At 34.9% G+C, this 15,644-nt stretch overlaps 1 protein-coding gene across 4 annotated transcripts in view; it reads left to right on the top strand.

The window, feature by feature from the left end:
• Nucleotides 1–15,644, top strand: part of Wake (wide awake) — a 65,364-nt gene that overhangs the window by 37,332 nt on the left and 12,388 nt on the right. For all 4 annotated transcript variants that reach the window (XM_064037619.1, XM_064037613.1, XM_064037617.1 and 1 more), the window contains 3 exons: nt 5,560–5,721; nt 6,418–6,496; nt 7,600–7,703. In XM_064037619.1, coding sequence (XP_063893689.1) covers nt 5,560–5,721; nt 6,418–6,496; nt 7,600–7,703 — 345 coding nt within the window. The remainder of the gene's footprint in view (nt 1–5,559; nt 5,722–6,417; nt 6,497–7,599; nt 7,704–15,644) is intronic.

Here is a 15,644-nt window from a genome sequence, read left to right as displayed (position 1 = left end):
TTTTACAAGGAACGACTGCCTATCTGATCCTCTACCCAGTTTCCCGGGCAACCAAATACCCCTTGGTAAGACTGGTTGACAGCCTTTCTAGCTTCTGACTACCTGCAACGATTGCCTTAGATGTTCAGTGACAGAAGGCAACAACCTACAGTTTAACGTGTCATCCGAAACACAGTCATTATTGGTGTCCAAGATATTCTTAGTGGATACAAACTTATAAAAGTTAAAGCATAGGTACCTACTTGTCTGACCTGAAATCAAACCCACATTTGAGAGCACACTAGGCCGCCAGGTCTTTTTTGCGAGAACCATAGATCCTACAAAGACCAGTATTTCTTCGGCTACGTAATACAGGAAGCATAGAAGCATAGGTTTGCCTAACCATCGTAATTGCGAGTGAACCCTCCAGAGAGTGCTACAACGACGCACACAATGATGGGAACCTTTCACTGAGCTACTGAGAACTGACGCTTTCCTTTGTTTACGTTTTGTTAACGCTGCACAGTGATTCACTCTAAGGCCATAAATCGAAAAATGTCATAGGCTTATCCCCATTAGATCTACTTACTAACTGATTAACAAGTAAAGAAGCTACCAAAATCTCTAAATACCCGTGTCATAAGCTCAACTTATTGACCACTTTTGTGCATCGGAAGTTGGCGCATCTCGAGTCTAATTATCGCAACGTGTGAGACATCAAAACTTAACACTTTGTTTTTGAGTGTCACTATTCCAAATCAAGTGTTTACGTATGGTGATAGTATGGAGGTCCAAGACCAAGGTATGTACTTCTATTATCAACTACTTTTTTATTTTTTTTAATGCGTTTAATATTTTTTTTAATTTTTTTATTGAAGGTAGCGTTTTTGTAGATTTGTTTGGTATACTTTGATTTCATTTGGACCTATAACTTTTTGCTGCTCAGTGCTGCACTTGAGGCAAATGTTTTTCGAATAAAGAGGATGTTCTTATAAAACCATATAAGTTTCATCTGCATCTTTCTGCCCCTTCTTGGGTTAAAGGAGTGTCAAAGTATGCATGTCCATAGTATTGAAAAAACTTTATATTTTAAGTTCAGCTTTCATGTTGTTTTAGGTAAAGCTTTCAAATGTTCTGTTTCGAGGACGACTATTTTTGACATTTGGCACTCTAAAGAGGGTAGTCCAAATGAAAAATGCAACATGTCCTGAATACTTTGACCGAAACATCGTGCCTTTCGGATGACATCATAAATATCAAACTAGAGACTTTAAGTAATAAAATTATGAATGTATATAAACGAATTTCTCATTATTGGGCAAAATCAAATCGTAGTAGGTCTAAATTTATAGAAAAATATTCAGATTGACTGAATGTAGTTGAAAATATTGATGTAGAGCGAATTGAGTTACATTTATCTCAGAAGTCTGGCAAAGTTGAACCATCAACTTCTTCATTCAGATCCCTTCCCAACAGGTTTACGAAAGTTACCTGTTAAAAACAAAAGGTGTGCTATCAAAATATGTTCTAGATTTGTTATCTGTTTGTAGTAAATACTTTTGAGCTTGAATGTATTCTAGTATATTTTGTGTTTTGTGTGTATTTGCAAAAAGGGTTGTTCATGTATTTTTGCTGTTTTATTTTATTCCTTTGGTTGTTTTTAATATAAATAACCATTATTTATATAGATTTTTCATTAAAAGTCGCAGTATGACATGTTTTAGGTTTATCGTCTAAAACAAAATTACTGCGAGTAATTTTTACACCTAAATAGTATGATATTTTTGTTAAATGAATGTGGTTATGTTATAATTTTAATAATTTGCACTTATCTTAACATATTTCAACGTGTAAAATAAATTAATTAAAAGTATTTGTGAGTTTCGTATTTATGGCCGCCTTTGTATGGAACGTGAATCACTGTGCGCTGCTTTGTAAGTAATACATTAATACGTTTTAATATTTGAAATGGTTCTGGAGATTGGTTAAAAATGATGCAATAATTGATTTGTTTCTCTATATTTAGAAATACATCTCGCATTTAAAATTTTGGGGGTTATGTATGGGAAATTGGAAAGGGCTATGAGAAAGCTTAGCACAGGAAAGAAAATTTAGGAAACCTTAATATAAAAGATGTTTTAAGTGACACATTAAATTAAGAGTTTCACGATAATCTTATTAGCGATTCTTTTACTAATTATTATGTCTGCATAGTAAACGGAGAATGGATTATTTTTGAATATTTATCAGCAATCAATTAACTTGATAATTATAATATTCGACGTAATAATTATGTATTTGATTTATTTTTGTCGTTTTACCGCCGTAGTTATGAAGTAAATGTGTAGTCTCTTTATAATAACCAGTTGATGTAATATTCTTCGGAAAAAAAACTACATAATATCTACTAGAGATAGTAAAATAATTAATACATGTAACAGCTGTTTGATGTTTATTTAATAACATTTATATAATATATGTATATAAATGAAAGTCGTGATAGTTACACTACTTATAACTCAATAATGGCTGAAGCTTTTCCCTAAAATTTGATAGTAGACCCAGGAGAAGGACAGAATAGTTTTGTCACCACCCGACCACGGGAAGTAGACATCTCAGGACGCGGGTGAAACCGCTGGCGGAAGCTAGTTATAATACCACAGATTAAACATTCATAAAAAAAGATACATACTTAACTCTTTCCAAATACAAATTACGACTTACGACACTGCAATTTAAGATTCGAAATTTAAAATCATAAAGAGAAAGTTGTCATGTCTGCAAAAGAAGTTTTTTGTCTAATCACGATGACATTAACGTGTGTATTTGATAAACGTCATTATTATCTACTCAGTATGTTTATTACAAAGAAATCACAATTTAGCTACCTTAGAAAGCAGTCATTAAATATAATGAAACTTTAAGTAAAATCTACACTAGGCAGGTAATCACAAAAATTTTGGGATATTTTTTCATGGGTGTTTTTCTTATGTGAAGGAGGAAAATTGTCGTACAGCAAAATAAAAAGCCGCAAATTGTAGATTCAAGTATCTTATTTTTATACCTGCTTATTAATACTTTCCTATTAAATCCTGAGTTCTGGAATAATCCTAAAAAGAATTCATTTTTTTCCAATCTTCAGAAAGTTGAAAGGAAAAAACATCCCAAAATTTTTATGGTTTTACTGTTATTAAACGAAATCAATGCTCAAAATCTATTTTTAAAACCTCGAGTCGATATACAAACTTCTTAGTCGTTTCTATTTGCATAATGAGTTAATTTCAATTGTAACCGCGCAGACTAGGCCTCTTAAAACCTTTGTTTGATAAGATAACCGACCGTATTTTTCCATAATACTTATTACAGACAGAGATTACTCTCAACGTCCCTTCGTAATTGCTCAATTATTTAAAAGACAAATAGAACATTCAAACTAAATATCTAGACATGTGGTAAGCATGTATGTAGCTATATATTTGTCTATTATGTGTAATAAAATACACAATGACTGATTCGTTAGAATTATATGTTAAAATGTTATTTACAATGCCTGAGAACTAGGGAACTACCGAAATGACTAACAGTACTACTGATTACAGTTAAATCTTCTCGTTTTATACAAAACAGAGTCTATGAGAGAATTTTAACTAGCGATCAAGCTATTCACAAGGTTAGGCTATGAATATTATCATCTGTCTAGCCTTTTCCTAACTATATTCAGGACGAAACACAGTCGACCCGTGATGTAGTAAGTAGGTACTAGTGTTATACATGAAGCGACTGCATAAAAAACAAAAGCCAAACGCTCTTCGGGAACAATAGGAAGTGTGTTGTATGAAGCCGTCAACTGATGACTCGTTCGAAATAGCTTGAAACATATTGGCAGATGAACTCCAAAAATAGTTTCACCATAATACACCTCAGTTGGGAAAGAAGGCATCTTTATCACCATAGAGCATCTAAATTACACGTCAAAACTTAATCTCGGTACCGTATCTTCGTTTTTACGTGAACAGTTTCCGGACCTTTCCTCATTTCGATGTTACCGATTACCAGGTTCGATATTAACCGACCTTGTATGTCCACAAGGTGAGTATGGCATGACATTGAAGTGAATTTAAGCTTTTTAATATTCCGACAAGTACAGCCTGTCGCCTTGTGAAATCGATTTGTAATCGATATTCAATCGATAGATAATCATAATCTGTCGTCAAGTTGTGAATAAGGCTATGCTATTGGGTGCAAATGTGCCTCGGGGTAATTCTTGAGGCGGTAAAAATGTTTTAAATTCTATATTTGCTTACGAAACTTTATAAAGAAATAGTCAATAAAGATATAGGTATAAAGAGATTAGATCGAGATTGGATTGTAAAACATACTACTGATTATGTGTTCATCGAAAGACCTTTCAAAAGATAGATTACAATACACATGTAATAAATAGGTGAGTCTGAAGTTAGCTCGTTGACCATTTTCGGTGTAGCAAAGTTATTTCGGACTGTTAACACACCAGTGATTAACATTATTATAGTGACGATATTACTACATTGAAGCTTTTAATCACTTACGTTCTTAATGCAATCAAAATCCATCAATCATCTATTCAGCATCGCATTACGAAATGTTGCATTATCTTAACACCTTATTTGGACTGCCTTAGAAATCCCATTATACCGATATGGTATCTAATCACGCCCTCAAAGTTGAAAGGTATTGAGAGTAATATGTTGGTACAGAACTTAGAGCATTTGAATAACTGGAAACGCCAGCAGTATAAATCACACAAATCTACGATAAGGGCTGCCGATTTCCGCTTGTGTTAGAATGCAAAATGTTGTGTATGTACTGCAAAAAAAAATATGATACTTAGCTCTTTTTTGTGCGAAATTTTCAAATGAACCTTCCTACAGTGTACGCAGCGTTAAGGGATGACAGACTCTTACTAACTAAAACCCATCATGCTCCTTCTGGAATTCTTTTTATACCAGAGCCGCTTATACTCTTTCTAACATTCCTGCAGCCCCATTCCACACAATTGAAGCAAACATGAGTGGTACTTTCGTACCTTTGTCAGAGGAGAAGACAAGGCTATGGCATCTCCAATAGTTTAAATGATCTAAGGTACAGAATTTGTATGACATTGAGCTAATCACAGTCATTGTTGTTTAAATAACCTTTGGCTGTCGGCCGTGGGTAGCTTGATAAATGATCCGGACGAATGTAGGTGGATCGGAAGTCCTTTAAGTTAGTTTTTTTTTGAGAAACCTGTTCTGTTCCAGATTTGAATGATTTTTGTGCTGTAGGTTTTATTATTGAGATGAAAAGAATGAGTGCGGTGAATTAAAAGGAAGTCCATTAATAAATTGATGACGGAAATGATGATGATGTGAATGGAAATTTTTGTTCAAAACTCAGCGCAAAAAAATTGTGCAATTATGCTGCTAGAAAATTCAACTTTTACTACTTATAGGTAGTATTTCATATCACTATTTCACAAATAATTCTTATCAGTCATTTTTTATTATTATTTTTCCCATTTTGTTTTTTTCTTTTTGTTGATTTTGCACGTTTCTCCCCTAGAGCTTCAGTACGGCGCTCTACTCGAGGGGTGCGGGGGGGAGCTGCCGTCGCTGAGCGCATGCGCCCCCCACCCCCCGCACCTCGACAAGGCAACACGTCGGCAACAGAAGGACGCGCGAGCGCAACAAGACAAAATCGCACAAGTTAACATACACTTACACGGTATTTGTTTCGTTTTTTTTTATTTTGTTCTTTTTAAAATTTTATTTTTTGACTTTCAATATCTACAATTTATATATGTACTTAACATTATTATGTACACACTTACTATAAATAATAAAAAATTGGTTCAAAACTCCTCATCGCTGCCCACCGGGAGTGTACCCAAGAGGCTGGCAGCATTTTGCTACGTTGGATGGCAATGCTTACTTTTTACCCCAAAATAAAAACCAGCCTTTGGGTCACTTAAAGCGTCAGCAAGTCTCTTCGTTAGTTTTTTTTTTATATTCTTCTTTAGTTAATTTGTGTTATGTATTCTGTTGTTTCTATTATTGACATTTTGTGTTTAACATTTCATTGTTTGTTCCATTATCTTATTGTCTTCATCAAACAACACTTACACTGTACATTTGTCTATTGAACGCCGTCTATTATTAAACATACCTATTTGTTCTTCTATATTGTCATTTACATATTTTATACAATGTACATTGCTAAGAAAGCCGAATGTTCATCTGAATATAATCCTCACCAAACTTACTTTGCCGCCATCGGAATTTGTGGGAACCATATCTACTAACTCTATACTGATGTTTTCAGCAACTTCTTAACAAATTGCAGCTTTCCTAACCCGTTTATATTCTCAATATTAGTAAATAAGTAGTTCTTTAAAGTGAATCCTAGTTCTATTTGTTACAGCACTGTTCGCGGCCGTGGAACATGGCTACCTGGACAAGGCGCGGAACATTCTGGAATCCACCGATGTCGACGTCAACAGGTTTGTGATTCATTACCCTTTTATGTGGAACGTTTACTACGCCAATTTTATTGCCTAAGATAAGATGGACACAGCAAACACATTTTACTACAAATTTATTGCCACAGAGAAATAGTATCAACATTTCCTTATCTGAAATTTGATTATATTGACACCACAAATCACGGATACTTCAAAATCATCAAATTATGTAAATTCCTAAGATTGAATGATGAGATATAAATCACTAACCCACTCAATTTCTTAAGGAAATGTCTTTGAAAAACCCATTGATATACATAATCCAAATCCCCGATCCGATAAACGCAGATAAAAATAAGACGTCACAAATTCAAGTAGAAGTCATGCAATCTCAACCAATAAATAGTGTAAAGAGAATAAATATCAAAAGGAACAGGTACGATATATTAGGTTCCGAGGAACAGGTACAATAACGTATACTTGAGACAACTGTTCCGGCCAATGCGGCAAACATGCATTCGCTAAGGATTTATCACCGTCCGACTGTAGCTGTTACTAAAGAACTGTTTGTAGCACCTGGATTTGTCAGGGTAACAAACGACGTGCTTACGTATTTACTTTTGAATTAAATGTGGATCTTCGAGTTAGTGTTGGAGTTAAGCTTAATGTTACGTTGCTATTTGTAGATCAAAATTGAAAAGTCAATCTGTTTAGGTTGCCAAACTTAGCAATTGAAAAAGCTGCAAGGCTCCTTAGCTAACGAAAAATGTTGTCTTTATTGCCTTACTATTATGTAACTTAAAAAAGCTACTATATCCTAATTGCAACAAAGTAAATATAAAACAACTTCTTATATTCACTCGTGAAAAAATACCATTCTTTGAATCGTGAATCTTTCATGAGAAGTTAATCTCTTTTTTTCCGGATAAGTTTCCTTGCGTTTCCCTGTGGAATAAACTTCTTGGAAAAATATGCTCAGCTATATGCAGTTTAGACTGGAATGTAATAAAGTTGTCCTTTTCTCAATGTTTTATAACCCGTCATACAAAATAACGACTCATACGCTGTTATATAAAACCTTTTTAGAGCTTTATGACTGTCCTCATGTCTATGGTTTGCTTATATCCTCTTTTTTATTCCAGTCTCAATGCTGATGGGCTGTCACCGCTCGATGTGGCCGTTCTTGCAACCAACAGACAACTGGCGAAAATGCTCATGGAATTCGGTGCTAAGGAAGGAACGCAATGTAAGTTTCGCAATAGTTTATGTTGTTATCTTGAGCAAATGGCTTGTTTTCAATGTTCCTAGCTTGCAAAACAAGAGGATACTGTTTGCACTTTTATCTGTTCTTAGTTCAATAGTATTGTTTTTGTGGTAATTCCGTAGATTTTACCACAACTTTCTGAGATACTACGCACGTCGTAAGGTCGTCGAGGTAAATTATTATTGGTGTCAATAGCCTTTGAAAGGTAATAATCGTTCAAGAAAACATGTGAATCACGTTGAAAAGAAATTCGTAATATTCAAATGCAGCGGCTGTAGATATAATCAGATTTTAACAAGTCTAGTAGTATCGTCGGGATTATCTGATAACGATTGGTTCCTCGTGATGTTTATGTGGCTGAAACCTTTTTAGCGGATTGTTTTTTATCATTTGTTTTTTCTTCAGTTGAGTTACGATTTTCTTTTATTATAAGTACACTTACTTTGCGTATTTGCCCTGACGAGTATTTTATAAATGCATTAGAATTTTAAAAAGCTCTATAATATGTAATTAAAACTAGCAATAGTCTATTTCTTTAGAAGTTAAGGACAATATTAGATGTTGACAAGAAAATAGAGTCTGGTTATGATATAATATGAAAAATAAAATTATTCCTTTACCGATAGCGACAAGGGCATCCGAGCAGATGCACAATAAATGGATGTCTTCAGTGAACCCATACATTTTCCATTTCTGACGTAACCCACCTGTGTGTGGGTTTTAGGGGTGAAAACACAAATATTACATTCAGTTGGTAAAATGGAATTGTGAATTCAGTTATTTTAACACTTTTTTTTACTTTTCATTCGCATTTTCCGAAATTGAGTGGTCTTTGAATAAAGATTATAATTTGAAATTACAACTTACCGAGCTGATCTTAAAAACCTTAGCACGCCATTCTGAAGTAAGGCAAAGGCATTTAGTAAGCCTACGTCCAATTGCCTACAAAATGCGTTCAAAAATAATAAAAGTTTAAAAGCTAGAAGCTGTTCTTTTTTCAAAATCTTCTACTCCAATCACGTAAACCCTACATAATAACGTTCCTATCTACGTGTTCATAAACACGCGCCCTTGATTCAGCGTTCCATACGGTAAGGAGATTAGAGATTATTATTCCGCTGTCATTCCACCTCGTATTTCGGTACCTCAGGTATTTTTATAATTTACATTCCTTACGTACGCGAGAATTATAGGGAAAGAAATGTTCTTTGGTGCAAAGAAATGTTCCGATGAAATTTTTCCACGGATTCTCGGCGTAGACGTTAATCAGACGGAATTTGGGAGATAAAATGTGCTATCTATTTTATTTAGACTCCTTTTTGACTAATACGCTGTTACTTCATCTTAATTTTCAATACTCTTCTCTCTGGCGTGTTATGAAAGCAAAACTCTTTCGTTTTTCAACAGCTAATTTTTAATTTACCCAACCGAGCGGTTACCGTGATAGCGAAAGTTGGACGTAATGACTTTCGTGCTCATTTTAACAGGAAACTTAGGAAATCAGGATTAGCTAGGATTGCCTATAATTATTGTAATAAAGTATACATTAAGCATATATTATGAGGTATAAAGAAATGATTTATTGCAGTTTTAAAATGAAACTGAACAGGCACGCGATGAGAACATAAATACAAACAAATAAATGGAAATCAGGTAAATGTCAGTGTAACACAATAGCGTCGGAAATGCAAAATGCTAATAGGTGCAGGTGACTGGCAATTACATATGCCGACGTCACTTGCAATCCAAATGTTCCTGGAAATAGGCACGTAAATGGTGCTTTCGTGGAAGTAGATTTCATGTGGAAACGTAGGTTAATTTTCAAATTTTAATGGCCGAATTTTTCCTACGTTTACTTTTGCTGTTGAATAAATAGGAAACATATTTTTTCACAAAAACTTCGGTTAAGCTCTAATGGCTGAATTTTCCATAGATGTGTTTTAATTAGCTGTGGAATAAATGGGATACATATTTTCTATAGGAAAACTGTCATACTGACATATTAGTCTGTGTCTGTCATCCATTAAATATGGCAACAAATTTTACCTTCATGTTCAAAAAATGTCTAGATATCAGAAAAATTTTGCTGAGCTATCTCCCAAAGTCAACAAAGATACTCGTTTGAATTTTTAGAAACACGTTATTCAGGAGAGCTCTTTTGCACCCTTTTCATCCATGTCCATTAATTGAGTTGCTATCGAATCTTTGACAAGAGTAACCCCACTCGGTGTTGCCATATTTGTAACGTGTCACCAAACCAGCGCCGTATAGGGTTGCCAGTTATCCGGTTTGAGCAAGTGCTAATTATACTCATGTGGTTATAAATGCATCTGAGATTGTAGATTAACTGGCTCGGGATATTCTTTCGTTTTCTCATCGGCTGCAATTAAAAATATATGTTTTTTTTTCAGATATAATATGTTAGGTGCGTGGGAAAGATAATACTAGTGACTACTTAAAACATATAAATCTTTACCTTGACAAAATGACAAAAATCTAGTAGGTATAGACTAGTCGCTATCGAATAGGTATAGACAAACTCTTGAAACAATCTATCATGTCCTCTCGAGACAATATAGACGTTCGATCAGATACGAACTTTGATGACGAAATCTTGTTAGAAGTCAAGTCAGCAAAACTTGCCGGTTACCAACCATTGGCAACGAAATACCTCGTATTTAGGTACAATATTAGTTTACAAGACCACACCTGTCAGTCATAATCTGACCGACGCTCACCCCTGTCCAGCACAATCGCTGTCAGACCTGACGAACAAGCAATTGTTACGTCGCGTGACGCGAGTCGTGACCACCTTCCAAAGTTATGTCACGAAATGTGGACTGCGATATCCATTTAACCACATTTACCATCTCACTGCCACTTTCAAGCGTATTCAGCGGACATAAGGTTGTAAATCCTGTGTTAGGTTTTAGATTGAGAACTGCATGTGAGGAAAACGTGTAATTTGGGTCTACGTCATAATTGGGGAAGAATTTTGAACATGTTACATGATATTGTGCGTGTCTTTATACGTTTGTGTGTACAGGCAGTTTCCTAAAAATGTAGATTTTACATATTGTGTTACATATTATCAACAAGCTTCCGCTCTCGGATTCACCCGCTTTCTAAGAAATACTTCCCTCATCCAGATAAAAAGTAGCCCATGCTTTAGTCTGATACATAAGCCATAAGTACCTATTCCTAAGAATTTCCAACACAATCCTTTCATATCCGAAATCGCAGAAGTTACAAACATACGCCCACATAGTCAGAAAATTTCCCCTCTTTAATATTAGTGTGACACGGAAAGTCTGTAAAGCTCTGAAGTTATTCAGAGCAATACTCCAGAGCAGCCAAAATATTCTTGGTCCGTTAGCAAAGTCCTGCGATTTATTCTACTCATCCAGGGTTCCATTTAACTTTATCTATTCGAAAGCCCCTTTCAGTACGTCTAACTATTACTGACTACGCACTTATTGTTCACAAACTTTCCTCATTGGCTGTGTCCGGTGCGATTTACCAAAAGCCTAATTGGAGCACCGTAGACAAATATTTTTGTGACAATTTCCGGAGATAATCGGTCACAACAGGCCACTATCGTTTATCAGAGAAACTTTATTATTTTCACTTTGTGGGCGTGATTTGTTTTTCTAGTATTATCGTGGACCTACATTTTCGTAGTCATGTTTTGCAGCAGGTGGTGAAACATTAATCATTATTATCTGTCAATATCGGGTGATTATTTGAATGTTTTGTTGAAAGATAGTTACGGCGTTTTCATACCAGCGGATTTTCCTCAAACAATTGACAACTACCGGTGCGAAAGATGTGGTTTAAAACCCACACCAGTGTGATGCGTTGTTAGTGATGAGTTTCAGTTTAAAGCAATAAATAATTATTTCACTGTAATGGAGGTCAGTACATACAAGGCCATTATGTGCAGTGACATACATACACGGGTATTTGCGGCCAACGACAAATAACACAAAAGCCCACACATGTCAATACTACTTTTTATATACGGACAAGAAATAGGAAATAAGAGAGAACAAAAAAAGTAATACAAATGCCGGGATGTCGGCCGGATCGCCGCGGGCGAAACTTGGTTCTTGGTCTCCGAGAACAGCCGAGGTTAGCCGAAGTTTACCGATGTGTACGTGTGACACGAGCAAAGCTGCAAGTGACCCGGCTAACTTGGGCCTTGAATCGGAACATGCCGTGCTTAGTCTACTGCAAGTCCTTTAAGCCGCTACTTGGAGTACTTTGGCGTCTACTAGATATAACTACCTATGGGATATATGCTATCAACTCAAGCTCTTGGAATATATCTTGGAGACTAAGTACCTATATTGTATGTTAATTCATCAACGTTTCGCTAAGAATATCAAAGACCTGGAAGAAGGTGCCAAATCACCTTCGTGACAAATCATAAGGTTATAATTTAATACAGACCCAAAGCCAGATTTACCAGCTGCAAACCGCTCAAACTTTCAACTGCAAAATTAAAAAGTTCTCACTCGCAACGAAATTCTCGGCTTGTTAACAGCAAACCCCTTGAGCAATGAATATCTGGTTTTGCAGCAAAAATTGGGAGAATTGCCAGCACCCGAGAGGTTTCCCACCGGGATGAATTCTCGTCATGGAAAACAAATGACTAGCGGAGTTGACATAATGCACAATCTCCTGAGAAAGTTGAGTGCCAAAATGTGGATATTCAGGGAACGAGGAACGTTACTAGCTGCGCTCTTACTCGGCTTTTACGGAACCCACTTATTGTTATCAAAATAAAATCACCAATCAAACAAAACCAATCTTTGACAGATTTGGCAGATTACTTTTGATTTGACAAAGAACCGACGAACCGAAGCCTCGTTATGTCTAGTAACTGATCACGCCTATCGTACATTACTCTAACCTTCGAGAAGGCATCTGACCAACCTATATGTACTAGATTACATACTTATACTACGCGACTAGTCGACGTTGGTATTCGAATTCGGTAGGTCCTCTCCGCTACCTATATACTTATGGCAACTCCGCTGTTTCCTTCGTCCGTGATTCTCTCCCACATAAACCCTGCATCGCATGATATTGGTTTTGCAGGCGTGCGATCAAGCGTGACTGGAACGTGTTGTATCTCCAATATATTATTGTGCATTTACTTTTCAAATGTAGAACAGTATTCTCTGTGGTCTATGTGATGCTTTTGAAATATTCGATTGATTCCTTCCCAACAAACAAACTACTCTTATAAAATTATATGTTTAAGGTCTAATATCTTATAGTTGCTTTAAAATCGCTTTCATTATGTCAATGTTCCTTATTATGGCACAATATAAGAAGATTTGGCTAATATTACCTTTACTCTTATAATTTGGTTGGGTTAACCATAACAAGTCCAAATTACATGATTATAATAAGGATTGAAAATGTGTTATTCTCATAAGCGCATTTACAATGCTTTTAAGCCTTATAATATTCAAAACCCTATAAAAGCTTGTCATTTGGCTAACTGTTCTTATAATAGTAATGCATAAGCTAACTATGACACTTTTAAACTCATAGGAGCATTTCATAAGATGTCTACCCAACAAACAATATTCCGCATTTTATATGGTCTTTACAAGAATGAACGCAATCCATAATCACTTACATAGTCATTAAATACTTATACTTATAGTCATAAACAAACAACTCAACAAATCACTTGAGGGTTCCGTCAATGATTTTATGGAAGATGACAATGAAGTACAGGAAATCAGTCAAGAAGAATATAACGGTGGTGGTAGTGAAGAAGACATAAATTTTCAACTAAATTTGAGTTGAATAAGATGGATATCGGTGGTGATGTCAAAAACTGGGCAGTAAAAATAATAATTCACAATGGCTTTCAGTGGTCTATTTATTAAAATATCTATTTATTTACACTTTTTTTTTTATTAGCCTATGCTGTCCCACTGCATACACTTACCTAGTAATAATTATTTTTCATTGCTAGGTATTAAAATTTTTATACTATTGAGAAATGTGTAATAAAATTATGGATTACAATATTCACATTCATCTTCAATAAAGATCATAAATCAAATACTCTTTACAATTTTGACAAAACAATAGTAGCAAAACTTCTATTTTTTTACGACCAATCACAAAGTGTGAAGGTATGTTTGACAAAGTCTGATATTTGCAATGAAAACATTTTCTTCGTACGATAAAATGTGTCAAATTCCATGGCCATCTCTTGTTTTGAACAGTGAGATCTTCTCCGTAAATACGACCATTGTGATAATACCTAAAATGTAATATAGCTAATATTAATACAGCTACGGAATGATGAAAGGAACCCTAACGGTAGTTAAAATGGCGATAGCAGATGGAATAAATGTTGCCATTACAGAGCTTATAATCTTATAGATTTCTAATAGACGTTGTGAGAATGATATTACCCTTGTAAAAGCATTATAAAAAACATGCCTTAATAATTATTCACATTTTTACGTCAAAACTACTCAAATTCAAGGGCGCGTTGATATAATTACACTTTTTGTACCACATTTTATCATACGTTTGAATTCCCACACAGTTTTCTCAATAAACAAGCACAATATACTCTCGGATTCAGGTACACTAAAAAAAATAAATGAAATTAATCATGGCTCTTGTTTTCTTTAAAATACTCGTTGACGCTGCCAAACTGTGAAAAATCACTCAACAAAACATTTGTTGCAGAATCTCAAACACTGATTTTAAGGCGAATAGATTTAAAATAGAATTTGTCTTGCCGCTATAAGTTTTACTCCCTTGTTGCTCGCCATTATAAAACATGTATAAGAGTGGTTGGCTTTTTAAGAGCAAATCCTTTTGCTTTTATAAGTTTGACTCCCTTATCGCTTGCTATAATAAAGTACATATAAGAAAAAGAAGCTGTCAATAAAGCAAATATAAGGGGGGTTTGAGGTTATTGTTCTTGTAATTTGTGCCCAAACGCACCCTTATTAGCGTTAATACGGCTCTTACAAGAAATTTATTTTTGGCATTTTTAGCCACTATGAGAGGATTTTTTGTTTGTTGGGTTATAGCGAAGTTGTAGTACCGCCATTAATATGGAAAAAGAAAGAAATGTAGTTTTTTTTAAGATTTGCTCATAAGGTTCTTCTGAAAAGGCTTAATCAATGCTTTTATACAATGAATACTTACATGGGAAATATTTTATGTATGGTGTTCAGGCGCCTTAACAGCCAAAGAATGCACCTGCGTGTTTGATGACTTTTAAAGTTTGTGATGATAACGAAATCCTTGTGTACCCTTGTCCTCTTAACATTTTATGTTGCACTAACTTCGGCTTGCAGCATCGTCCGTTCAATTAGGATTCAATCCGTTGCTATGACAACTAACCGCATAGGTAAATACAAGTGCTTTTCGTCGATATTCATTAGGTTTTAAAAATGCAGTAAAAAGTGTGGTGTTAGTAATGTAGAAGTAGCACTGTTTTTCTAAAATATCAAACAACTTATTTTTTATAGAAGACAATCAGACGTCAATACACCTTTTTCTGATTCCAGACATCTTCAACAAAAATATATGTCGTGTCAGCCATTCAATCTTCGTCGGCCATCAGACGAAAAATAACAACAAAACAATGTTATCTTGTATTTATTGCATAACATATAAGAGAAATATTTTCCTGTTTGCAACTTGCATTTTTGCATTCAGATAAAACGACAAGTTTTTGAAGAAAAATGTTCAACTCAAAATGTAGACCGTGATAAAGAGGGCTCTCACTCACCAGCAGAATAAAATGTTTTTAAAGAGCACTTTTGTGAATTTAATGTTAGCATTTTAATATATTTGCTTAAATTATATATTTTTCTAGAAGTTAGTAAAAATTCAGACACAAAAACGAATTCAACTTATTTTCATGTT

Source organism: Helicoverpa armigera, chromosome 2 (genome assembly GCF_030705265.1).
Source record: "Helicoverpa armigera isolate CAAS_96S chromosome 2, ASM3070526v1, whole genome shotgun sequence".
Classification (NCBI taxonomy): domain Eukaryota; kingdom Metazoa; phylum Arthropoda; class Insecta; order Lepidoptera; family Noctuidae; genus Helicoverpa; species Helicoverpa armigera.
Note: the sequence above shows the minus strand (reverse complement) of the source record. Positions and strands in the feature narration are given on the sequence as shown.